The 25,187-nt window shown below is 43.4% G+C and overlaps 2 protein-coding genes across 2 annotated transcripts in view; one reads left to right on the top strand and one right to left on the bottom strand.

Moving 5' to 3' along the window:
- SPOUT1 (SPOUT domain containing methyltransferase 1) overlaps positions 1-20,593 on the top strand; it is a 30,058-nt gene extending 9,465 nt beyond the window's left edge. The window contains exons 6-12 of the mRNA XM_058159172.1: positions 15,837-15,886; positions 16,608-16,738; positions 17,156-17,228; positions 17,310-17,408; positions 18,463-18,565; positions 19,082-19,229; positions 20,060-20,593. Of these exons, the coding sequence (XP_058015155.1) occupies positions 15,837-15,886; positions 16,608-16,738; positions 17,156-17,228; positions 17,310-17,408; positions 18,463-18,565; positions 19,082-19,229; positions 20,060-20,137 (682 nt within the window). The 3' untranslated portion in view covers positions 20,138-20,593. The remainder of the gene's footprint in view (positions 1-15,836; positions 15,887-16,607; positions 16,739-17,155; positions 17,229-17,309; positions 17,409-18,462; positions 18,566-19,081; positions 19,230-20,059) is intronic.
- A 177-nt stretch (positions 20,594-20,770) lies between these two features.
- On the bottom strand, positions 20,771-24,233 carry ENDOG (endonuclease G). The gene is made up of 3 exons (XM_058159174.1): positions 23,095-24,233; positions 22,594-22,703; positions 20,771-21,936 (listed from the first exon to the last, which is right to left on the bottom strand). The coding sequence occupies exons 1-3, from the start codon at positions 23,602-23,604 to the stop codon at positions 21,663-21,665; spliced, it is 894 nt and encodes a 297-aa protein (XP_058015157.1). The 5' UTR covers positions 23,605-24,233; the 3' UTR covers positions 20,771-21,662.
- Positions 24,234-25,187: the final 954 nt, after the last annotated feature.

The raw sequence follows: 25,187 nt of genomic DNA, 5'->3' as shown, positions 1-25,187 counted from the left end.
TCTATCTATCTATCTATCTATCTATGGTGTCTATCTATGGTATCTATATCTATGGTATCTATCTATGGTATCTATCTATCTATGGTATCTATCTATGGTATCTATCTATCTATGGTGTCTATCTATGGTATCTATCTATCTATGGTATCTATCTATGGTATCTATCTATCTATGGTATCTATCTATCTATGGTGTCTATCTACCTATGGTGTCTATCTATGGTATCTATCTATCTATGGTATCTATCTATGGTATCTCTCTATCTCTGGTGTCTATCTATGGTATCTATCTATCTATGGTGTCTATCTATGGTATCTATCTATCTATGCTATCTATCTATCTATGGTATCTGTTGTGTCCTGCGTCTCAGCCAATCCAAACACCGCTCAGTCTGATTGGTTGAGACGCAAGCAACAGAACAAGCGGGAAGCCGGGAGCGTCGTGATTGGCTCCCCGTTTGACAGTTCGCAAAGTTGTGTCTTGCTGAGGGGAAAAGATTCATTCCTGTCAGAGTTTCGTTAGTTCAGTTCGTGCCTGTTAGAGAGCATTCTAAGATTAAAGAATAGTTGTTGATTTAACGCGCCTCCGTGTTTATTGAACTTAACATTGAACTTGCCCTATACATTGTAAGCCGCCCTGAGTCTTCGGAGAAGGGCGGGGTATAAATGTAAACAAAAAAAAACAACAAAACAGTATCTATCTATCTATCTATCTATCTATCTATCTATCTATCTATCTATCTATCTATCTATCTATCTATCTATGGTGTGTATCTATGCTATCTATCTATCTATGGTGTCTATCTATGGTATCTATCTATGGTATCTTTCTATCTAGGGTGTGTATCTATGGTATCTATCTATCTATGGTGTCTATCTATGGTATCTAATGTATCTATGGTATCTATCTATCTATGGTGTCTATCTATGGTATCTATCTATCTATGGTATCTATCTATGGTATCTATCTATCTGTGGTGTCTATCTATCTATGGTATCTATCTATCTATGGTATCTATCTATCTATGGTGTCTATCGATCTATCTATCGATCTATCTATCGATCTATCTATCGATCTATCTATGGTGTCTATCTATGGTATCTATCTATCTATGGTATCTATCTATGGTATCTATCTATCTATGGTGTCTATCTATGGTATCTATCTATCTATGGTATCTATCTATGGTATCTATCTATCTATGGTGTCTATCTATCTATGGTATCTATCTATGCTGTCTATCTATGGTATCTATCTATGCTGTCTATCTATCTATGGTGTCTATCTATGGTATCTATCTATCTATGGTATGTATCTATGGTATCTATCTATCTATGGTATCTATCTATCTATGGTGTCTATCATCTATCTATCTATCTATCATCTATCTATCTATCTATCTATCTATCTATCTATCTATCTATCTATGGTGTCTATCTATGGTATCTATCTATCTATCCATCTATCTATCTATCTATCTATCTATCTATGGTGTCTATCTATGGTATCTATATCTATGGTATCTATCTATGGTATCTATCTATCTATGGTGTCTATCTATGGTATCTATCTATCTATGGTATCTATCTATGGTATCTATCTATCTATGGTATCTATCTATCTATGGTGTCTATCTATGGTATCTATCTATCTATCTATGGTATCGATCTATGGTATCTATCTCTCTATCTCTGGTGTCTATCTATGGTGTCTATCTATGGTATCTATCTATCTATGGTATGTATCTATGCTATCTATCTATCTATGGTATCTGTTGTGTCCTGCGTCTCAGCCAATCCAAACACCGCTCAGTCTGATTGGTTGAGTCGCAAGCAACAGAAGAAGCGGAAGCCGAGCGTCGTGATTGGCTCCCCGTCTGACAGTTCGCAAAGTTGTGTCTTGCTGAGGGGAAAAGATTCATTCCTGTCAGAGTTTCGTTAGTTCAGTTCGTGCCTGTTAGAGAGCATTCTAAGATTAAAGAATAGTTGTTGATTTAACGCGCCTCCGTGTTTATTGAACTTAACAGTATCTATCTATCTATCTATCTATCTATCTATCTATCTATCTATCTATCTATCTATCTATCTATCTATCTATCTATGGTGTGTATCTATGGTGTGTATCTATGCTATCTATCTATCTATGGTGTCTATCTATGGTATCTATCTATGGTATCTATCTATCTAGGGTGTGTATCTATGGTATCTATCTATCTATGGTGTCTATCTATGGTATCTATCTATGGTATCTATCTATCTAGGTTGTGTATCTATGGTATCTATCTATGGTGTCTATCTATGGTATCTAATGTATCTATGGTATCTATCTATCTATGGTATCTATCTATGGTATCTATCTATCTATGGTGTCTATCGATCTATCTATCTATCTATCTATCTATCTATCTATCTATCTATCTATCTATGGTGTCTATCTATGGTATCTATCTATCTATGGTATTTATCTATGGTATCTATCTATGGTATCTATCTATCTATGGTGTCTATCTATGGTATCTATCTATCTATGGTATCTATCTATGGTATCTATCTATCTATGGTATCTATCTATCTATGGTATCTATCTATCTATGGTATCTATCTATCTATTTATCTATCTATGCTGTCTATGGTATTTATCTATGGTATCTATCTATGGTATCTATCTATGGTATCTATCTATCTATGGTATCTATCTATGGTATCTATCTATCTATGGTGTCTATCTATCATCTATCTATCTATCTATCTATCTATCTATCTATCTATCTATCTATCTATCTATCTATGGTGTCTATCTATGGTATCTATCTATCCATCTATCTATCTATCTATCTATCTATCTATCTATCTATCTATCTATCTATCTATCTATCTATCTATGGTGTCTATCTATGGTATCTATATCTATGGTATCTATCTATGGTATCTATCTATCTATGGTATCTATCTATGGTATCTATCTATGGTGTCTATCTATGGTATCTATCTATCTATGGTATCTATCTATGGTATCTATCTATCTATTTATCTATCTATGCTGTCTATGGTATTTATCTATGGTATCTATCTATCTATCTATCTATCTATCTATCTATCTATCTATCTATCTATCTATCTATCTATGGTGTCTATCTATGCTATCCATCTATCTATGGTGTCTATCTATGGTATCTATCTATGGTATCTATCTATCTAGGGTGTGTATCTATGGTATCTATCTATCTATGGTGTCTATCTATGGTATCTAATGTATCTATGGTATCTATCTATCTATGGTGTCTATCTATGGTATCTATCTATCTATGGTATCTATCTATGGTATCTATCTATCTGTGGTGTCTATCTATCTATGGTATCTATCTATCTATGGTATCTATCTATCTATGGTGTCTATCGATCTATCTATCGATCTATCTATCGATCTATCTATCGATCTATCTATGGTGTCTATCTATGGTATCTATCTATCTATGGTATCTATCTATGGTATCTATCTATCTATGGTGTCTATCTATGGTATCTATCTATCTATGGTATCTATCTATGGTATCTATCTATCTATGGTGTCTATCTATCTATGGTATCTATCTATGCTGTCTATCTATGGTATCTATCTATGCTGTCTATCTATCTATGGTGTCTATCTATGGTATCTATCTATCTATGGTATGTATCTATGGTATCTATCTATCTATGGTATCTATCTATCTATGGTGTCTATCGATCTATCTATCTATCTATCTATCTATCTATCTATCTATCTATCTATCTATCTATCTATCTATCTATGGTGTCTATCTATGGTATCTATCTATCCATCTATCTATCTATCTATCTATCTATCTATGGTGTCTATCTATGGTATCTATATCTATGGTATCTATCTATGGTATCTATCTATCTATGGTGTCTATCTATGGTATCTATCTATCTATGGTATCTATCTATGGTATCTATCTATCTATGGTATCTATCTATCTATGGTGTCTATCTATGGTATCTATCTATCTATGGTATCGATCTATGGTATCTATCTCTCTATCTCTGGTGTCTATCTATGGTGTCTATCTATGGTATCTATCTATCTATGGTATGTATCTATGCTATCTATCTATCTATGGTATCTGTTGTGTCCTGCGTCTCAGCCAATCCAAACACCGCTCAGTCTGATTGGTTGAGACGCAAGCAACAGAAGAAGCGGGAAGCCGGGAGCGTCGTGATTGGCTCCCCGTCTGACAGTTCGCAAAGTTGTGTCTTGCTGAGGGGAAAAGATTCATTCCTGTCAGAGTTTCGTTAGTTCAGTTCGTGCCTGTTAGAGAGCATTCTAAGATTAAAGAATAGTTGTTGATTTAACGCGCCTCCGTGTTTATTGAACTTAACAGTATCTATCTATCTATCTATCTATCTATCTATCTATCTATCTATCTATCTATCTATCTATCTATCTATCTATCTATCTATCTATCTATCTATGGTGTGTATCTATGCTATCTATCTATCTATGGTGTCTATCTATGGTATCTATGGTATCTATCTATCTAGGGTGTGTATCTATGGTATCTATCTATGGTGTCTATCTATGGTATCTATCTATGGTATCTATCTATCTAGGGTGTGTATCTATGGTATCTATCTATCTATGGTGTCTATCTATGGTATCTAATGTATCTATGGTATCTATCTATCTATGGTGTCTATCTATGGTATCTATCTATCTATGGTGTCTATCTATGATATCTATCTATCTATCTATCTATCTATCTATCTATCTATCTATCTATCTATCTATCTATCTATCTATCTATGGTGTCTATCTATGGTATCTATATCTATGGTATCTATCTATGGTATCTATCTATCTATGGTATCTATCTATCTATGGTATCTATCTATGGTATCTATCTATCTATGATATCTATCTATCTATGGTATCTATCTATCTATGGTATCTATCTATCTATGGTATCTATCTATCTATGGTATCGATCTATGGTATCTATCTATCTATGGTATCTATCTATGCTATCTATCTATCTATGGTATCTGTTGTGTCCTGCGTCTCAGCCAATCCAAACACCGCTCAGTCTGATTGGTTGAGACGCAAGCAACAGAAGAAGCGGGAAGCCGGGAGCGTCGTGATTGGCTCCCCGTCTGACAGTTCGCAAAGTTGTGTCTTGCTGAGGGGAAAAGATTCATTCCTGTCAGAGTTTCGTTAGTTCAGTTCGTGCCTGTTAGAGAGCATTCTAAGATTAAAGAATAGTTGTTGATTTAACGCGCCTCCGTGTTTATTGAACTTAACAGTATCTATCTATCTATCTATCTATCTATCTATCTATCTATCTATCTATCTATCTATCTATCTATCTATCTATCTATCTATCTATCTATCTATCTATCTATCTATGGTGTCTATCTATGGTATCTATCTATGGTATCTATCTATCTAGGGTGTGTATCTATGGTATCTATCTATCTAGGGTGTGTATCTATGGTATCTATCTATGGTGTCTATCTATGGTATCTATCTATGGTATCTATCTATCTAGGGTGTGTATCTATGGTATCTATCTATCTATGGTGTCTATCTATGGTATCTAATGTATCTATGGTATCTATCTATCTATGGTGTCTATCTATGGTATCTATCTATCTATGGTGTCTATCTATGATATCTATCTATCTATCTATCTATCTATCTATCTATCTATCTATCTATCTATCTATGGTGTCTATCTATGGTATCTATATCTATGGTATCTATCTATGGTATCTATCTATCTATGGTATCTATCTATCTATGGTATCTATCTATGGTATCTATCTATCTATGATATCTATCTATCTATGGTATCTATCTATCTATGGTATCTATCTATCTATGGTATCTATCTATGGTATCTATCTATCTATGGTATCTATCTATGGTATCTATCTATCTATCTTATCTATCTATCTATCTATGGTGTCTATCTATGGTATCTATCTATCTATCTATCTATCTATCTATCTATCTATCTATCTATCTATAGTGTCTATCTATGGTATCTATCTATCTATGGTATCTATCTATCTATCTATCTATCTATCTATCTATCTATCTATCTATCTATCTATCTATCTATCTATCTATCTATGGTGTCTATCTACCTATGGTGTCTATCTATGGTATCTATCTATCTATGGTATCTATCTATGGTATCTATCTATCTATGGTATCGATCTATGGTATCTATCTATCTATGGTATCTATCTATGCTATCTATCTATCTATGGTATCTGTTGTGTCCTGCGTCTCAGCCAATCCAAACACCGCTCAGTCTGATTGGTTGAGACGCAAGCAACAGAAGAAGCGGGAAGCCGGGAGCGTCGTGATTGGCTCCCCGTCTGACAGTTCGCAAAGTTGTGTCTTGCTGAGGGGAAAAGATTCATTCCTGTCAGAGTTTCGTTAGTTCAGTTCGTGCCTGTTACAGAGCATTCTAAGATTAAAACATAGTTGTTGATTCAACGCTCCTCCGTGTTTATTGAACTTAACAGTATCTATCTATCTATCTATCTATCTATCTATCTATCTATCTATCTATCTATCTATCTATCTATCTATTTATCTATCTATCTATCTATGGTGTGTATCTATGCTATCTATCTATCTATGGTGTCTATCTATGGTATCTATCTATGGTATCTATCTATCTAGGGTGTGTATCTATGGTATTTATCTATCTATGGTGCCTATCTATGGTATCTAATGTATCTATGGTATCTATCTATCTATGGTGTCTATCTATGGTTATCTATCTATGGTGTCTATCTATGGTATCTATCTATCTATGGTATCTATCTATGGTATTTATCTATGGTATCTATTTATCTATCTTATCTATCTATCTATGGTGTCTATCTATGGTATCTATCTATGGTATCTGTAATGTATTACTGTAAGTTTTGGCGGGAGTTTTAGGCGGGAAATATCTCGGTTCTGATTGGATGCAGCCTCAGGCTGAAGTGTATATAAGGAGAGGTTTTTCTCCAGAGTTTTGCTGGGTCACACTATATTAAAGAGCTGTTGTCACTAACCTGGTCTCCTGCCTCGTCAATACCCAAACTTAACATTGGCGACGAAGGTGGGATCTTGAGGCAGAGCACCAGAACAGAGCTGAACTCACTACGAGAATCAAACCCAGCAAGGTGACGGCCATTGCAGCGATGACCGGCTACACGCCACCCACTCCGTTTGACCCTGCCCAGGAGACATGGGGAATATATATGACCCGTTTCGAAAGTTTCCTGGAGGCAACGAGCTACAGGAGTCTCCGACAACCGCAAACGGGCTTACTTCATAAGCCACTGTGGGTCAGCAGTCATCGCCGTCAGAAGCCCTAGCGGAGCCAACACCGCTACACTCCGTATCGTGGCAGACCCTTCAGACCCTCCTGAAGAATCACTACGCACCAGCCCCGCCCAAATACGCTCGACGGCACGAGTTTGGGGAGCGAGGCAACAAGAAGGCGAGTCTATCAGCGACTACATGGCAGCCCTGAGACAAGCCTCCAAGCATTGCAGTACCGCGATCTGGACGAAGAGCTGCTGGAACAACTTATACGGGGTCAGAGACATCCGTTTGAGGAGACGGTTGCTAGCCAAGAGCAACCTGACATTGGCAAACGCCTGGACGAAGCCAGAGCCCATGAGATGTCCAACCATGCAGCAGACACCTTACAAAGCGACTCACGCCGATGGCGGGCGCAAAGCCGAGCACAGTCCACCACGAAGAAACCTATCGTGAGTCAACCAGCGAAGAGGAGGAAGAAGTCCACTACACCGGAAAATCGACAAGGAAGACCCGGAGGAATGCGGAAGTTGCGGGCGACATCAGCGCCAAAGATGTAAGTTCAGGGGCGCCATTTGCGGCGGTGTGAAAGGAAGGGCACCTGGCTCAAGTCTGCCGAGCACCCCAACCTTCCGCGAAAATTCAAATCGGCCAATCAGAGCGGCTCTGAGTCAGAGATGCAAACCCCACATTCCGAAATTTCAAACCAGCCAATCAGAGCGCGAGATCGGCGAGGCGACCCGCGATTGGCCAGGAAAGAAAGAGCGAAGTCAAACCGAATGACTGTTACCATAGACCACGCAGCTACCCGCATCGAAGAAAAGATCTTCACAAACCCGACAATTGAAGGCGTACCGTGCCGACTGGAAGTAGACACAGGATCAGCTATCACAATCATGTCCTGGGACACTTTTGTGAAAGCCTTGCCGACATCGCAAAGCGCAAGCTACAGAAACAACGGCCCGGGTGCAGGATTACCAGGGCAACCGCATCCCTGTTCGAGGACAACGACCGTCGAGGTCAAGTACGGGACATACGAAAAGACCCTGCCCATCACGTTAGTCGAGGAACCTTGCCAAGCTTGCTGGGGCTAGACTGGTTCAGGCGTTGGGAATGGGGTGACTGGCGCCCACCGAGCGGATGCAACCTGCAAAACGCCCTACTGGAGGAATTCGCAGACGATTCGAGGACCGTTTAGGCAAGTACAAGGGACCCCTATCTCCTTCAATTTAGACCCCAAATAGCTCCCATTAGGTTAAAGGCAAGGAGGGTTCCTTTTGCACTCAAACCTAAAATCGACAAAGAGTTAGATAAATTAGTCAGCCAGGGATACTAGTGCCAGTTGACCATGCCAAATGGGAGACGCCAATCGTCACCCTATAAAACCAGACGGGTCCATAAGAATTTGCGCTGATTACAAGGCTACCTTGAACAAAGCATTGCAAAAGCGCCTACCCAGTTCCAGTAGTGCAACACTTATTGCACTCACTAGGACACGGACAAGTTTTCGCCAAATTAGACTTGGCACAAGCGTACCAACAGCTACCCGTAGATGCTAGCACAGCTGAGGCCCAGACCATTGTAACGCACCGGGTGCCTTTAAGTGCACCCGGTTACAGTTCGGGTGAGTGTGGCCCGGGCTATTCCAAAATTTGATGGAGCGGCTCCTACAAGGGTTACCGAGTCGTACCCTATTTCGATGATGTGTTGGTATCAGGGAAGATTTAAGAGAACTGGGGAAGCGATTAAGGAAAGTTTTGGCCATTTTAGGTCGGCAGGATTAAAAGTCAAAGCAAGCAAGTGTCAGATAGGGGTCGAATCTGTTGAATTTTGGGCTATAGAATAGACAAAAAGGATTCACCCACTGAGAGCAAAGTCAAGGCGATAAAGAGAGCCCCAGCACCCAAAAACAAGACAGAACTCCAGGCTTTCCTGGGTCTGGTAAACTTTACGCCGTGTTTTTAAAAGACAAGGCAACCGTTGCTGAACCGCTGCATAAATTGCTTGGAAAAACACTGTTTGGTCGTGGGGAAGTCAGAGAATAGGGCATTTGAGGCAGTAAAAGTTTGCTATCAAGCGATAGCCTGTTAATACAATACAACAACAGACTGCCGTTAGTATTGGTTTGTGATCGTCCCCTATGGAGTAGGAGCGGTACTTAGCCACAGACTCCCAAACGGCACTGAAGCCCTATAGCGTTCTATTCACGAGCGATGTCCCGGCTGAGAGGAATTACAGCCAGCTAGATAGGAGGCTCTCAATAGTGTCAGGGGTGAAAAATTTCACGAATACGTTTTGGGCGTGATTTGAAATTGTTACTGATCACAGACCGCTATTGGGGTTACTGGCTGGCGACCGCCCAACGCCAGTAGCACTCTCACCTAGACTGACCAGATGGACTATTTTTTGACCGCATACTCCTACAAGCTGCAGCATCGGCCTGGAAAGGAGCTGGGGCATGCGGACGCATTGAGCAGATGCCCATTGCCAGGGAAATCGAGGACCCCACCCGGGCACACCGTTCTACTAATTGACTCTTTGGACTCGGGGCCAGTCACATCGCAGGAAGTGGCTCGGCCTCCTACCGGGACGTTGTTTTAAGGACTGTAATCAGTTGGGTTCAAAGGGATGGCCCGCTCTCGGCGCGTTTCAAGGAATTGTAAAGAAAAAGGGAATTGTCTGTGCAAGGGGTGCCTGCTCTGGGGGATAGGGTGGTAGTTCCAGAGAAGCTGAGAAAAAGTTCTGGAACTCCTGCATGAGGGTCACCCAGGAATTGTAAGGATGAAGGGTTTGGCTAGGAGCTATGTCTGGTGGCCCCTAATGGACAGGAAATCAGTGACAGGGTTGGCCGATGCCAAGTATGTCAGGAATCCAGACCACTACCACCCACGGCCCCAGTTTTGGAGTGGGAGAAACCCCAAGGCCCTTGGTCCCGCATACACATTGATTTTGCCGCCCTTCCACGGCCAAACATTTCTAATTGTGGTGGATGCATTCTCCAAATGGCTGGAGATCATCCTAATGAAATCCACAACCGCGGAGCTGTCATCTCAGCACTAAAACACCTTTTCGCCACGCACGGCTACCGGACACCCTCGTGTCCGATAACGCCCACAGTTCACCGCAGCATTATTTGAAGGGTACCTGGCTGAAGAGGGCATCCGACATGCCTCTCAGCGCCGTTCCACCCTCGTCGAACGGCCTTGCTGAACGCTGCATAAATTACTTGGAAAAAACACTGTTTGGTCGTGGGGGAAGTCAGAGAATAGGGCATTTGAGGCAGTAAAAAGTTTGCTATCAAGCGATAGCCTGTTAATACAATACAACAACAGACTGCCATTAGTATTGGTTTGTGATGCGTCCCCCTATGGAGTAGGAGCGGTACTTAGCCACAGACTCCCAAACGGCACTGAAGCCCCTATAGCGTTCTATTCACGAACGATGTCCCCGGCTGAAAGGAATTACAGCCAGCTAGATAAGGAGGCTCGCAATAGTGTCAGGGGTGAAAAAATTTCACGAATACGTTTTTGGGCGTGATTTCGAAATTGTTACTGATCACAGACCGCTATTGGGGTTACTGGCTGGCGACCGCCCAACGCCAGTAGCACTCTCACCTAGACTGACCAGATGGACTAGTTTTGACCGCATACTCCTACAAGCTGCAGCATCGGCCTGGAAAGGAGCTGGGGCATGCGGACGCATTGAGCAGATGCCCATTGCCAGGGGAAATCGAGGACCCCACCCCGGGCACACCCGTTCTACTAATTGACTCTTTGGACTCGGGGCCAGTCACATCGCAGGAAGTGGCTCGGGCCTCCTACCGGGACGTTGTTTTAAGGACTGTAATCAGTTGGGTTCAAAGGGGATGGCCCGCTGCGCCGGGCGGACGTTTCAAGGAAATTGTAAAGAAAAAAGGGGAATTGTCTGTGCAAGGGGGGTGCCTGCTCTGGGGGGATAGGGTGGTAGTTCCAGAGAAGCTGAGAAAAAAAGTTCTGGAACTCCTGCATGAGGGTCACCCAGGAATTGTAAGGATGAAGGGTTTGGCTAGGAGCTATGTCTGGTGGCCCCTAATGGACAGGGAAATCAGTGACAGGGTTGGCCGATGCCAAGTATGTCAGGAATCCAGACCACTACCACCTACGGCCCCAGTTTTGGAGTGGGAGAAACCCCAAGGCCCTTGGTCCCGCATACACATTGATTTTGCCGCCCTTCCACGGCCAAACATTTCTAATTGTGGTGGATGCATTCTCCAAATGGCTGGAGATCATCCTAATGAAATCCACAACCGCGGGAGCTGTCATCTCAGCACTAAAACACCTTTTCGCCACGCACGGGCTACCGGACACCCTCGTGTCCGATAACGGCCCACAGTTCACCGCAGCATTATTTGAAGGGTACCTGGCTGAAGAGGGCATCCGACATGCCCTCTCAGCGCCGTTCCACCCTGCGTCGAACGGCCTTGGTGAACGCTTTGTCCGGAGTGCGAAGAAGCGCTATCACGAAGCGGCCCGGCGATTGGCAGGCACAAATCGGCGCATTCCTAACCGTCCAACACAGGACCCCTGTGTGGCCACCGCCGCAGCCCAGCCGAGCTATTAATGGGGCGGAAGCTACGGTGCCCGCTAGACCGGCTACACCGAACTACGTGCAGGACGGGTTCAAAACAAAACCAGATAGAATCCGAGAGTTAAACATAGGAGACTCGGTGTGGGCACATAATTACAGCGACGGCCCTAACTGGAAGAGGGGGATAGTCATAGACAAAACGGGCCCCAAATCTTATCTAGTGGAACTAGACGATGGCAGAATCTGGAGGCGCCACATAGATCAATTAAGAAACAGATTGAGCGATAAGGCAGAATTAGGCGAGAACAGCCCTGACTATGATTTAATTAACCCCACAGCTGACTGGAGCCAAGAACAAACAGAAAGCGTAAGCAAAGAACCAAACAGAGACTTATCTGAGTCAGGCGAGGTCCAGCGACACCCTCCGGTCCCTCTAGAGGACAGCAGGTCCGAGCCGGCGAATAATCCAGGGCCGGATGGCCGGGAGGAGGAGCTCAGAGGAACGAAAAGTCCCTCCGGCAAGCTCGACTCAACTCCAGAAAGTGAACTGCGCAGGTCCGGGAGAGTCAGGAGACGCCCCACGTACCTGCAGGACTACGTAGAGAAGTAATATGCAAATATTGGCAAAGTGCCTTCTGGGAGGGAAGGAGTGTAATGTATTACTGTAAGTTTTGGCGGGAGTTTTAGGCGGGAAATATCTCGGTTCTGATTGGATGCAGCCTCAGGCTGAAGTGTATATAAGGAGAGGTTTTTCTCCAGAGTTTTGCTGGGTCACACTATATTAAAGAGCTGTTGTCACTAACCTGGTCTCCTGCCTCGTCAATACCCAAACTTAACAGTATCTATCTATCTATGGTATTTATCTATGGTATCATGGTGTATGGATATATCATTGGTTCAGGCTTTCTTAGGCCTCACAGCCGGGAGAACTTGATTTGACCTTTTTCAGTGCTACATGACAGACATGATTAATAGTCTTTCCCTGAATTAGGTTTCTATTCCGCTGAACATTCCTGAGTTAGATGCATAGTTTTGCTCTCCCTGAATTGGGCCCCCAACTTTCCCTGAGTTAGTTTTACATTCCTGAGTTGGGTTTCGATTCAGGTAAAATGCATGATTTCCTGAAAACCATGTGGTATTTTGCTAATACGTATACTCTAAACGCTTGCTGATTGGTATAGCTAAGTTTCTATATGCTAATTCCCTCATTGCTGTAGTTACCCCTCCCTGCTAAAACTGCATAATAAAAGAGACTGTTGCGATCTAAGGGGAAGCTCTTTTTACAACCCTTTCTTCGTACTCTCTCATTTTGAAGAACTCCTGGTGTGGTGTCTTTTATTTGGCTTCTTTCGTCCTTGCGAGGACCCACTAAATTGTCTCAGTGAGGGCTGAGACCCGTTCCTGCGGGAACCCAGGACAACATTAACAGGGAACCTAGGACAACAAATAATTGTTGCAGACCAACAGCAACAATGGTGTCTATCTATGGTATCTATCTATCTATGGTATCTATTTATCTATCTATCTATCTATCTATCTATCTATCTTCCATCCATCCATATCTATCTATCCATCCATCCATCCATCTTCCATCCATCTTCCATCCATATCTATCTATCTATCTATCTATCTATCTATCTATCTATCTATCTATCTATCTATCTATCTATCTATCTATCTATCTATCTATCTATGGTGTCTATCTATGGTATCTATTTATCTATGGTATCTATCTATGGTATCTATCTATCTATGGTATCTATCGGTATCTATCTATCTATGGTATCTATCTATGCTATCTAGCTATCTATCTAGCTAGCTATCTATGCTGTCTATCTATGGTGTCTATCTATGGTATCTATCTATGGTGTCTATCTATGGTATCTATCTATCTATGGTATCTATCTATGGTATCTATCTATCTATGGTATCTATCTATCTATCTATCTATCTATCTATCTATCTATCTATCTATCTATCTATCTATGGTGTCTATCTATGGTATCTATCTATCTATGGTGTCTATCTATGGTATCTATCTATCTATGGTATCTAATCTATGGTATCTATCTATCTATCTATCTATCTATGGTATCTATCTATGGTGTCTATCTATGGTATCTATCTATCTATGGTGTCTATCTATGATATCTATCTATGGTGTCTATCTATGGTATCTATCTATCTATGGTGTCTATCTATGGTATCTATCTATGGTATCTATCTATCTATGGTATCTATCTACGGTATCTATCTATCTATCTATCTATCTATCTATCTATCTATCATTTTCATTTCATTTCATTTATTAAATTTTTATACCGCCCTTCTCCCGAAGGACTCAGGGCGGTGTACAGGCAAATAAAAATATCTATCTATCTATCTATCTATCTATCTATCTATCTATCTATGGTGTCTATCTATCTATGGTGTCTATCTATGGTATCTATCTATCTATGGTATCTATCTATGGTATCTATCTATCTATGGTGTCTATCTATGGTATCTATCTATCTATCTATGGTATCTATCTATCTATCTATCTATCTATCTATCTATCTATCTATCTATCTATCTATGGTGTCTATCTATGGTATCTATCTATCTATCTATCTATCTATCTATCTATCTATCTATGATGTCTATGGTATCTATCTATCTTCTATCTATGGTGTCTATCTATGGTATCTATCTATCTATCTATGGTATCTATCTATCTATCTATCTATGGTGTCTATCTATGGTATCTATCTATCTATCTATCTATCTATCTATGGTGTCTATCTATGGTGTCTATCTATGGTGTCTATCTATCTATCTATCTATCTATGGTATCTATCTATCTATCTATCTATCTATCTATCTATCTATCTATCTATGGTGTCTATCTATGGTGTTTGTCTATAGTATCTATCTATCTATATCTATCTATTTATGGTGTCTATCTATCTATGGTGTCTATCTATGGTATCTATCTATCTATGGTATCTATCTATCTATCTATCTATCTATCTATCTATCTATCTATCTATCATCTATGGTGTCTATCTATGGTATCTATCTATCTATGGTATCTATCTATCATCTATCTCTCTATCATTTATTTCTCTATCATCTATCTATCTATCTATCTATCTATATGTATCATCTATCTAATTGTCTATCTAAACGTCAATCTATTGATCTATCTCTCATCTATCTCTACCTGTTATGTATATCTATCTATCTATCTATCTATTTATTTATCTACCTCTCTATCTACAGTATATATCTACAGTATCTCTATCCATCCATCCATCCAACTATTCTATCTAGCTCATCTCATTTCATCCATCCATCCCCCATCTATTTATTTATATCCCACCCTTATTATTATTTTTATAAATAACTCAAGGCAGCGAACATTCCTAATATTCCTTCCTTCTTTGCTTCTCCCCATAACAATAACCCTGTGAGGAGGGCTGGCGCTGAGCGAAATGGACTGACCCACTGTCACCCAGCTGATGTCCGTGCCTAACATGGACTAGAAGTCAGAATTCAAGAAGTATATCTTTTTTTTTAAAAAAAAATTGGAAATTTATCTTAATTTCTTATTTGCCTGTGAGCAATAGCTGCTTTTCTGTTTCCTGCCCCCTTTCTCTCTCTCTTTTGCTGCTTAGTCTCACGTTCATCTTTTACTTTTAAAATTTATATGTTTTTACTTGCCTGTGAACCGCCCTGAGTCCCTCGGGAGATAGGGCGGTATACAAATACGATAGATAAATAAATAAATAAATAAATAAATAAATACATACATACATACATACATACATACATACATACATACTGAGCCAAGAAAGTGCCAGGTGTATCCATTAATGGCTTAAACTGGCATTGGGCTTTACCTGCCCGGCTGTCTTAAGAAAAGCAACAGGTCTTCTGTGTTCTTCTTTCGTGAACAGGTATTTAAGGAAGTCTTTTTTCCCCAAACATCCAGACCTGCAATTTGCTGGTAAGTCCTAGATTCCCATTTCCTCAATTAGGTAAAGGTAAAGGTTCCCCTCGCACATATGTGCTAGTCGTTCCCAACTCTGGGGGGCGGTGCTCATCTGCGTTTCAAAGCTGAAGAGCCAGCGTTGTCCGAAGACATCTACGTGGTCATGTGGCCGCCATGACTCAGCGTCAAAGGCACACGGAACGCTGTTACCTTCCCACCCAAGGCGGTCCCTATTTTTCTACTTGCATTTTTTACATGCTTTCGAACTGCTAGGTTGGCAGAAGCTGGGGCATGTCACGGGAGCTCACCCCGTTACGCGGCACTAGGGATTCGAACCGCTGAACTGCCGACCTTTCAGTCGACAAGCTCAGCGTTTTAGCCACTGAATTATTATATTTAAAAAATAATTATTATATTATTTTATATTGTAATATACATATATTTATAAAATAATTCCTCAATTAGTGTTACCCAAATTCAGTTACTTCAAAGCTGTGGACTTCAGCTCCCAGAATTCCCCAGCTGGCATAAAACATTGCAAGACATGATCATGGGGCTGCGGGATTTATTTATTTCTTTATTGAATTTATTTGGCTGCCCATCTTACCTCAGGGTAGTTCCAGGAAATTGCCTTTATTTTGCAGAAATGTCTTTTTAATTTTTAAAATTAAAAATTTTATTTTTTTTTAAAAAAAATTAAAATTAAACATTTCTGGCTACACATGTATAATTTCAGGGCTCTTGAACCCTCTGGACAGTCCACACCATGTCCGAATGGACGAGGAGTCGGAGTATCGGGAAGGGGTCGTTGTGGCCCACCCCACCAAGCCTGGCCGAGGGTCTTTCGTGAACTGTGGGATGCGGAAGGTAATTTATGGAGGGCGAACCGGGTCAGAATAACTGAGCTTTGGCTGCCCCGTCCACCTTCTTTCCCCCCGCCCTTCGAGACGAATGGGGAACCTTCTGTAACGGGGCAGCTGCTCGGCCAATGGCTGGCCGAGTGGGAGGAGCTTACGGGCTGTAACTGGTTGGTTGGACAGACAGATGACATGGATAGACAGATGTCTGGCTGGAGAGATGACATGAATGGATAGATGGATTGAGAGAGATGATTGATCACAGATAGGGAGAGAGAGAGACAGACATGGATGGATGGATGGACAGACAGATGGGAGGGAGGGAGGGACATGGATGGAAGGATCGATGGACAGACAGACAGACCAGTTGGTTTGACTGCTCTCCCCAGACTAAGTGATGCTCCAGGCTGGTGCTGTTTTCCTACAGGAGGTCCAGATAGATAAGCAATTGGAAGAGGGTCTTCGCGTCACCGTGCGCCTGGATGAGAAGCAGAACGCAGGTACGGTTCGACAAGTCCTCCTCTCGACTTAGAAACTCAAAATCAAAACTTCTGACCGGCCACGACGCCTTTCTCTTTCAGAGAGCAAAAAACAGAAAGGTGTTGTTGTATCGTCTCAAAGTCCCCGCACCGTTTCTGGCCTTTACTGGGGCTACAGCGTCCGACTGGCTTCGTGTCTAAGTAAGTCCATGTGAACTTTTTGTCTCTCTCAGTTAAACATTTACCCAAAGTTGGGAAGGGGAGAGAAGGAGCTGAAAATGCCGAAGATTGCTTTTAGGGGAGATCTCTTGAGAATGGCAGGCAGAAAATATAATACGGTTTTCTTTATTTTCCTATTTCTTCATTCCTTCTTTTATTCCTTCTTTGTCAATGAAGCTCACAGCTAAGATGAGCTTCCTTTTTCCTACAAAACGCATAAAATAATTGGTTTGCCTTAGTATTGCATGTGAACTCAGAAAAACTGCAAAAAAAAAAAAGTGCGGTTTGAAGACCAGGTTTGCTGACACAAGTTTTGCTGTCTTAAACATAATAATTCAGTTTGTTTTTTACGTTCTGCCCAAGACTGATAGACAAAACAAAGGGGGAAAAACTGGAATAGCCTCAACTATCTAAGATTATTGTCCAGCCAAATGAGAACAGAGAATCTTTGATTTATGACTGGTCATTTAATTTCGACTAACTTGAAAAAGGAGACTTACTGTACAAACAAGATTATAGTTCTAGGAAACAGTTGGGCTTTCTCTGCGATTAAGTAACCAGATTTGGAGTATCTCATCAAGATAGTTGTATTTATAACTATTTGCCGAGTCCCATTCTCACATGACTGTATTTTATGATAGTTTTGTGGGCACTTCTGGTCTTCAGCAAAACTGCACATTCGTTCCCTTAACAACCACACAATTTGCTTTACGACCGTAGCGTTAATTTTATGACCGTCACAAAAGACATCAGCGGACACATGAGAGGCTCCATGACGGTTATATGTCAAGGACTATAATATAGTATTTTGTTTCAGATTTTGTCATGAGTGGGGGCTCCCTGATTCCCCAAACGGGACAAAAGTTATTTGTTTATATTTATTTATGGTTGACACGAAGATGTGTCAATTTATTTATGGTTGACACGAAAATGTGAAAGATGTTTGCATTCCAATCCTGAGGGAATGAATGACTTCTGCCTTGGGGATATCAAAATCTAAGTTATATTTTCAGAATTTGGCATTCTTCCCTACCAGGTGCTGTCTTTGCCGAATCCCCTTTTAAGGATGGCTACGATCTCTCCATTGGAACCTCTGAGCGCGGATCCTCCATAGACGAAGCCACCCTACCTGCCTTCAGGTAGCCAAAGTGAATTTTCTGTGTTACGTTTTAGGCTAAAACTGCTGCAAGAATTAGCAACGTCTAGTTTTAAAAAGGCTGAAGAAAAAATGCTTTTAAAAGTAAAAAAAAACAAAACCCGATGATTGCGCGGCTCAGCTGAGCATGGGGGGGGGCCCTACCGATTCTCCGAACCACCTGCTGCCATTGCTACCAGATCGGGCGATCCGGTCCAAACCAGGAGCATTTCACCCCTGGGCAGGACAAGAAGCAACGGATAGAAAGTAATCAAGGAGAAAAGCAACCTGAATTTAAGGAGAAATTTCCTGACGGTGAGAACGATTAAGCAGCGGAACGGCTTCCTTGCAGAAGTTGTGAATGCGCCAACACTGGAAATTTTGGGAGGCCCATTCATAAAGAAGGTCTCCTGCTTGAGCAGGGAGTCGGACTAGAAGACCTCCGAGGTCCCTCTTGCATTCTGTTTCTGCCGAGACAGCCTTCCCCAAAACTCCTTCTCTCTTTGTCTCTTCCTGGTAGCCATGCTCTCATCATCTTCGGGGGCGTGCAGGGCCTTGAAACCGGAGTGGATGCGGACCCCAACCTGGACGTCAGCGACCCCAGTACCTTGTTCGATTTGTATTTGAACACCTGTCCGGGGCAAGGAAGCCGCACCATCAGGACGGAGGTGAGCCAGGATTGCTACAGGTTACCCCTGCAGTGGGATGGCTGGGTCAGGATCTCCCTGCAGGGCGTTTCCTGATTTCATCTAACCTGGGGGATTCTGGGAGATGAAGTCCACGCGTCTTAAAAGCAGGAAGGGCGTGGGTTTCCCAGCCCGCCAACGTGGTCAATTGGAAAATGTGATTTATGACATTCTAGCCCAGGGGAGGAGTGGGGAGACGGGGTCACGTAAATTTACGTGAGGTCAGTTCTGACTCCATCGGAGTATTGCCGGAATGGTGCTCCTAATAAATGACTGTATTTTTTTTGAAGTCTGGCTCATGAATCTTTCGGAAACTTCACATCCTAAAGGTAGTCCTCCATTTATAACCGTTGGCAGAGGAGTGGATTAAAATTAACAACGGCACTAAAAAAAACCCCCAGCCTATGGTTGGTTGTCACAGCTATGATCATCGCAACGTTCCCATGGTCACGTGTTCAAATTTTGAATGCTGGACAATTCTCATATTTATGACGGTCGCAGCATCCCGGGGTCACGTGATCCCCTTTGACAAGTAAAGTCCTTGGGGAAGCCAGATTCCATTTAACAACCGTGTTGACTAATTTGACTGCAGTGATTCACTTAGCAGCGGCGGCAAGGAAGGTCATACAATGGGTCAAAAACACACTTAACAACTGTCTTGCTCAGCAGTAGAAGTTTTGGGCTCAATGGTGGTCATAAGTCGAGGACTAGCTGTTCTTCTGTTTCCGGATCCTTGACAGATCCTGTGGGACCTGTCATTACAGGAGAAAGAATCGATTCTTTTAATCCAGATCTTTTCCGTGTCTTTGTAGGAAGCCCTTCTGGTCTCCCTCTCCGCCCTGAGGCCCAAGATTGACGCAGCGGCTAAGAAAGGACGAGGCGGGAGCTGAGTGCCAGATGCGAATCAGACCCCCACCCACCTCCGGGGGGTCAAACAAGATGGAACAGAAGTCACGGTGTTCGGATAACCCCCTGGGTGGGGAACAAATGTGTAAGGAGCTGGGGCACCCTGTGAGGGGGGTGTCGAGATGATGGCACCCATGAAAACATATGGGGTTTAAGACGGACCACGGGACAAACTTCTTAAATTTGGCAACTTGACCAAGGTGTGGACTTCAACTCCCAGAATTCTGCAGCTCCTTTCCCTTCAATAAGTGCAGGGGCCACACCTGCATTTTATTTGTGTTGGTATTTTTAAGTTATTTATAAGGATGGAAGGACCCGCGGCCACCTCACTCAAACAAAAAAACTGCAGTTGAAGCTGAACGAAAGAGAGGCTGCTTCGTCATCTCCGTCGGTGGGGCTAAAAAAAATATGTTTTTAAAGCATTATTTACGCGGCAGAAATAAATGGGAGGAGGGGGCTGTCCCCTCGCCTCCCCAAGCCCCAGTTGTAGTCATAATTCGAGGACTGTGCTTACAGATACAAGGGCAGAATTTCAGAGATCAGCTGGTTTTGGGAAACAAAATTCCAGGACCGTCTCCCAAGTAATTCATCTTGTTTTATTGTGCAAAACAGATCCGGCGGTATCCCCATTATTTCACCGTGCCCCAAAATGCCTCCCTCAACCTGAGTTTGGGCAAAGAGGAGCATCGTTTTCCCTGAGATGAGGCGAGCACCCCGTCTACCTTGCTGATGGCCCCCCTCCCCTCAAAAAAAAAAATTTCCCTGGAACTGGAGAAATCCTAAAAAAAAAAATATTTCTTAGCCTTTCTAAAAGAAACTAAAACGCTCTTCCCCAATGACCGTTTTTCGCACTTAACGACCGTTGCAGCATCCCCCCCCATGGTCACGTGATCAAAATGTCAGAGGCTTGGGCAATTGACTCACATTTACGACGGTCGCAAAGTTATGTGATCCCCTCTTGCGATCTTCTGACAAGCAAAATCCACGGGGAAACCAGGTTGACAACCTTGTGACCGATTTAACCAGTGATGGCAAAACCTTTTCGGAACATGTGCGAGCACCGGAAACCCAGACCAGCTGGCCGGCGTGCGAATGCCTGTTATGTGGTCATTTTTGGCCATTTTCCGGCCTGTTTTCAGGCCCAATATGGCCTAAAAACGGCCCGAAAAAAGGTCTGAAAATGATCTGTTTTTCAGGCCGCTTTCCAGCACTCTGGCACCTGTGACGACCAGCTGCCCAGCGCACCAGAAACCAGGAGAGCAGCTGGCGGTAGCGCGTGTGCCCACAACGAAGGCGCTGCGAGCCATAGGTTCGCCATCATGGGACTTAACAATTGCAACGATTCACTTAAAAAAACCAGGGCAGGAAAAGCCGGAAAGGGGGCCAAACGCCTTGAACAACAACTGTCTTGCTTAGCAACAAGAGATTTTTCGGGTTCAACTGTGGTCGCAAGGCGAGGACTGCTTCTATTCAGAGGCCACTCACGGGAGGGGTTTTTGACAGTGGTCATCAGGCCGTGATTGCTTTCAACCTGGTGGTTTTTTTCATGATGTTGGGGACAAAGAGGAGGCCCGAGGACCGCTCGATGCTCTCGATGGGCACCAGGAAGCGTTCCAGGGGGATGTTCTCATCTACGGGTGCGTTGGGCATGACGTAGGACTGGAGCTCCACTTCCCCCCGGGGTTTTTCTAAGATCAGCACCTTGAAGAAGTGGGTGGGGACGGCCACGTGGTTCTGGCCGATGACTTGGTACTTCACGTACATCTTCCCATCTGGTTCCATCCTGCGGAGAGAACGGCCCTTAAAAAAACCACCTTCGTTCAGCCCCCGCCCTCCAAAAAGCAACATAAGTTTCTAGTCCTCACCGCATGGATTTGCATATCAAAGACCGAATGGGAGATTAGCTTGGCTTCCTCCAGAGAAGTGCTCAGTTAACTCCAGGTGTTTATAAAATACAAAGTGTTGTGGTTGTGTTTTTTTCTACACAAATGACCACAAAACAAATTTGCTACAAGAATTTGCATTTTCAATTTCTCCTTTTTTAAGATTAAAGATCTTCCCAATTGTTATTTTTGAAAAAAAAAAGATTAATGATCTTGTTTATGAGCACTGCCTCTTAATTGTTTTACGCATATAGTAAGTTTTTAAAAAAATACAGCCTGCAAATGTTTGCATGACACAACCACGTTTTGATGGCATTAAATTAATTTTCTGCAATGACATTCAGCCAATAAAAGAACCCAGCTGGCTGAGTTTGCCGAAATACAGAATTTTATTCTGCACCCAAAATTTTATTCTGCAACCAGTCACGCCAGATCTGCTGGGATCTTTTGGTCAACCTCATGGTAAAAAATTCAAAATAACCTTTTTTAACAGTGCCTTTTCCCTCCGACAGGTGGGATGGCTACGGGATAGAAAGGGGAAACTGAGGAACAGGTACCTGGGTAGGAAAAGCGGTCCGGTGCAGACATAAACATTCTGATGAGTCTTCGTTAAACTCCGAGAATATTTTTCCAAGTTATTCCAGGCGTTTTGATTTAAATGAGGATTCTAGGAAGTCAAAGCCACCAGGTTAGATAGAAGGTAAAATGTTCCAACATTCAAGAGTACAGGAAGTCCTTGACTTACGACCATTCGTTTAGTGACCAAAGTTACAACAGCACTGGAAAAAGTGACTTATGACCCTTTTTCACACACGACCACTGCAGCAATGGGGGGGGTCACGTGATGGCGACTGACTCATATTTACGACGGTCACAATGTCCGGAGATCATCTGCTGGTCTTTAGTGACTTTCTGATGAGCAAAGTCAACGAACGGGGAAGCCAGATTCACAACTACTCTACTCTATTTTCTATTCTATTCTATAGGACTCCTGGTAACTCGGCCTGGGGTACGGGAGGGCATCCATCCGTTCCCCCACCCACCCGCCCACCGCTTACCTGGGGGGCGATGTTGCTCAGGTAGAAGGTGTCCCCCATGGCTTTCTGGCTCCACTTGTGGTTGGCGGCGGCCGCCAGGTGGCCTCGGTCGAAGCCGCTGCCCCGGTAATCCGCGTTGCTGGCGCGGTGATACGGGTGGATGGAGTCGTCCTCGCGGAAGTCGCAGGCGGCCCGCTCGGAGGAGCCGCGAAGGGCCGCCGCGTCCAGCCGCTCCACCACCCAGAGGGCGCTCCGGGCTCGCGGGTCGTAGCACAGCACGTAGGAGTCGCGGCTCCGCAGCTGCGACAGCCCCGGCAAGCCGTACTTGGCCAGCTCGCCGCTGCCGCCCCGGCCCACCTCCAAGGAGGAGGAGGACGCCGCCGCCGCCACCGGCACGACGGGCAGCCGAGCCAGCAGCCCCTCCGCGGACGCCCCTTCCCGGCTCGGCCCCCCGGCCCAGGCGGCGCCCAAGCCCAGCCCGACGGCCAGCGAGGCCGCGGCGGGCGCCAGGTTGCCCCACCAGCGCCGCATCCCCGTCCGCGGAGCCGCCTCGGGAATGGAAGGCGCCGGGATCAAAGGAATGGAACGTTGGGCAGAAGATCAAAGGAATGGAACGTTGGGCAGAAGAAAGAGACGAGAAAGCGATACAAGGAAGCCTCTTCCGGCCGCTTCTTAAAGGGGCAACGGCGCTGAGCGGGTGGGGCCAAGGGCTAGTTGGGCGTACAGTACGGGACGTTCGCCCTTTGGCCCCTTTGGGGAGCGGGAGCGCTGCCTCTCTTTGCGCCGCGGACGCCCGAAGGGGCTGAAAGTCGCAAAATCACACCTTTGTACACCACCAACGTGGCAAAATTGGGAAGATCCAGCTGAAAAACTCCCTTCCCCACTCCCCCAATTTCCCTTGTTCTTTCCACCCAGCCTACCTCACGAGGCTGTTGTGATGGGAAGCAAGCTTAGTAGAAAGTGGCCGCTTTTTCCTCCCAACTCAAGCCCCGAGAATGGGATCTTAAGATTTGCCAGCCATCGGGCGTTTCCGTTTTAAGAGACGCTCCTCTTCTTTGCACTTTCGCGCCCTCTGCCTGTCCCTGAAGATATTTAAACCTCCTCCAGGGATTTAAGAAACGGGGTTTAAGGCTAAAACCACCTTTGATTGCAACCGCCTCTTTTCTTAACCCATTTCAGTGCTTCTCAACCTGGGCAGCTTTAAGATGCGGGGCTTCAACGCCCAGAATTCCCCAGCCGGCAGAGCTGAGGAATCAATAAAAATAGTAAATAAAAATAGTCCGGTTCCTTTGTCTGCTTTAAATTCCAATTTCTGCAAAAAAGCCCTTTCAAAACCTCTCCAAAATAATATTTCAAATTAACTGTTCCCTTTATGCATCATTTCTCTTTTAATTCCAACTTCTGCAAATAACCTTTCACCCCCCCACTATGCATTTCAAGGGCAATTTTTAACTTATTCTATCTTTTCCCTGTCAATTCTTTTTATGTAATTTGGCATCCGATATTGAAAGTGGGAAGCAAGCAAACATCATTCTAACAACAACAACAACAACAGCAGAGTTAAGGGACCTTGGAGGTCTTCTAGTCCAGCCCCCTGCCCGGGCAGGAAACCCTACAACACTTCAGACAAATGGTTATCCAATTTTTTCTTTAAAACTTCCAGTTTTGGAGCATTCACAACTTCTGCAGGCAAGTTGTTCCACTGATTCAATGTTCTCAGCGTCAGGAAATTTCTCCTTAGTTCTAAGTTGCTTCTCTCCTTGATGAGTTTCCACCCATTGCTTCTTGTTCTACCCTCAGGTGCTTTGGAGAATAGTTTGACTCCCTCTTCTTTGTGGCAACCCCTGAGATATTGGAAGACTGCTATCATATCTCCCGTAGTCCTTCTTTTCATTAAACTAGACATACCGAGTTCCTGCAACCGTTCTTCATATGTTTTAGCATCCAATCATCCCCTAATCATCTTTGTTGCTCTTCTCTGCACCCTTTCTAGAGTCTCCACATCTTTTTTACGTCGTGGTGACCAAAACTGGATGCAGTATTCCAAGTGTGGCCTTACCAAGTGGTATTTGGCCAGTAAAAATGTAACTGGTCATTTGGCCAGTAAAAATGTA

The sequence above is a fragment of the Ahaetulla prasina genome, chromosome 16 (genome assembly GCF_028640845.1).
Source record: "Ahaetulla prasina isolate Xishuangbanna chromosome 16, ASM2864084v1, whole genome shotgun sequence".
NCBI classification, from domain to species: Eukaryota; Metazoa; Chordata; class Lepidosauria; order Squamata; family Colubridae; genus Ahaetulla; species Ahaetulla prasina.
This window is presented reverse-complemented; position numbering and strand designations above follow the sequence as displayed.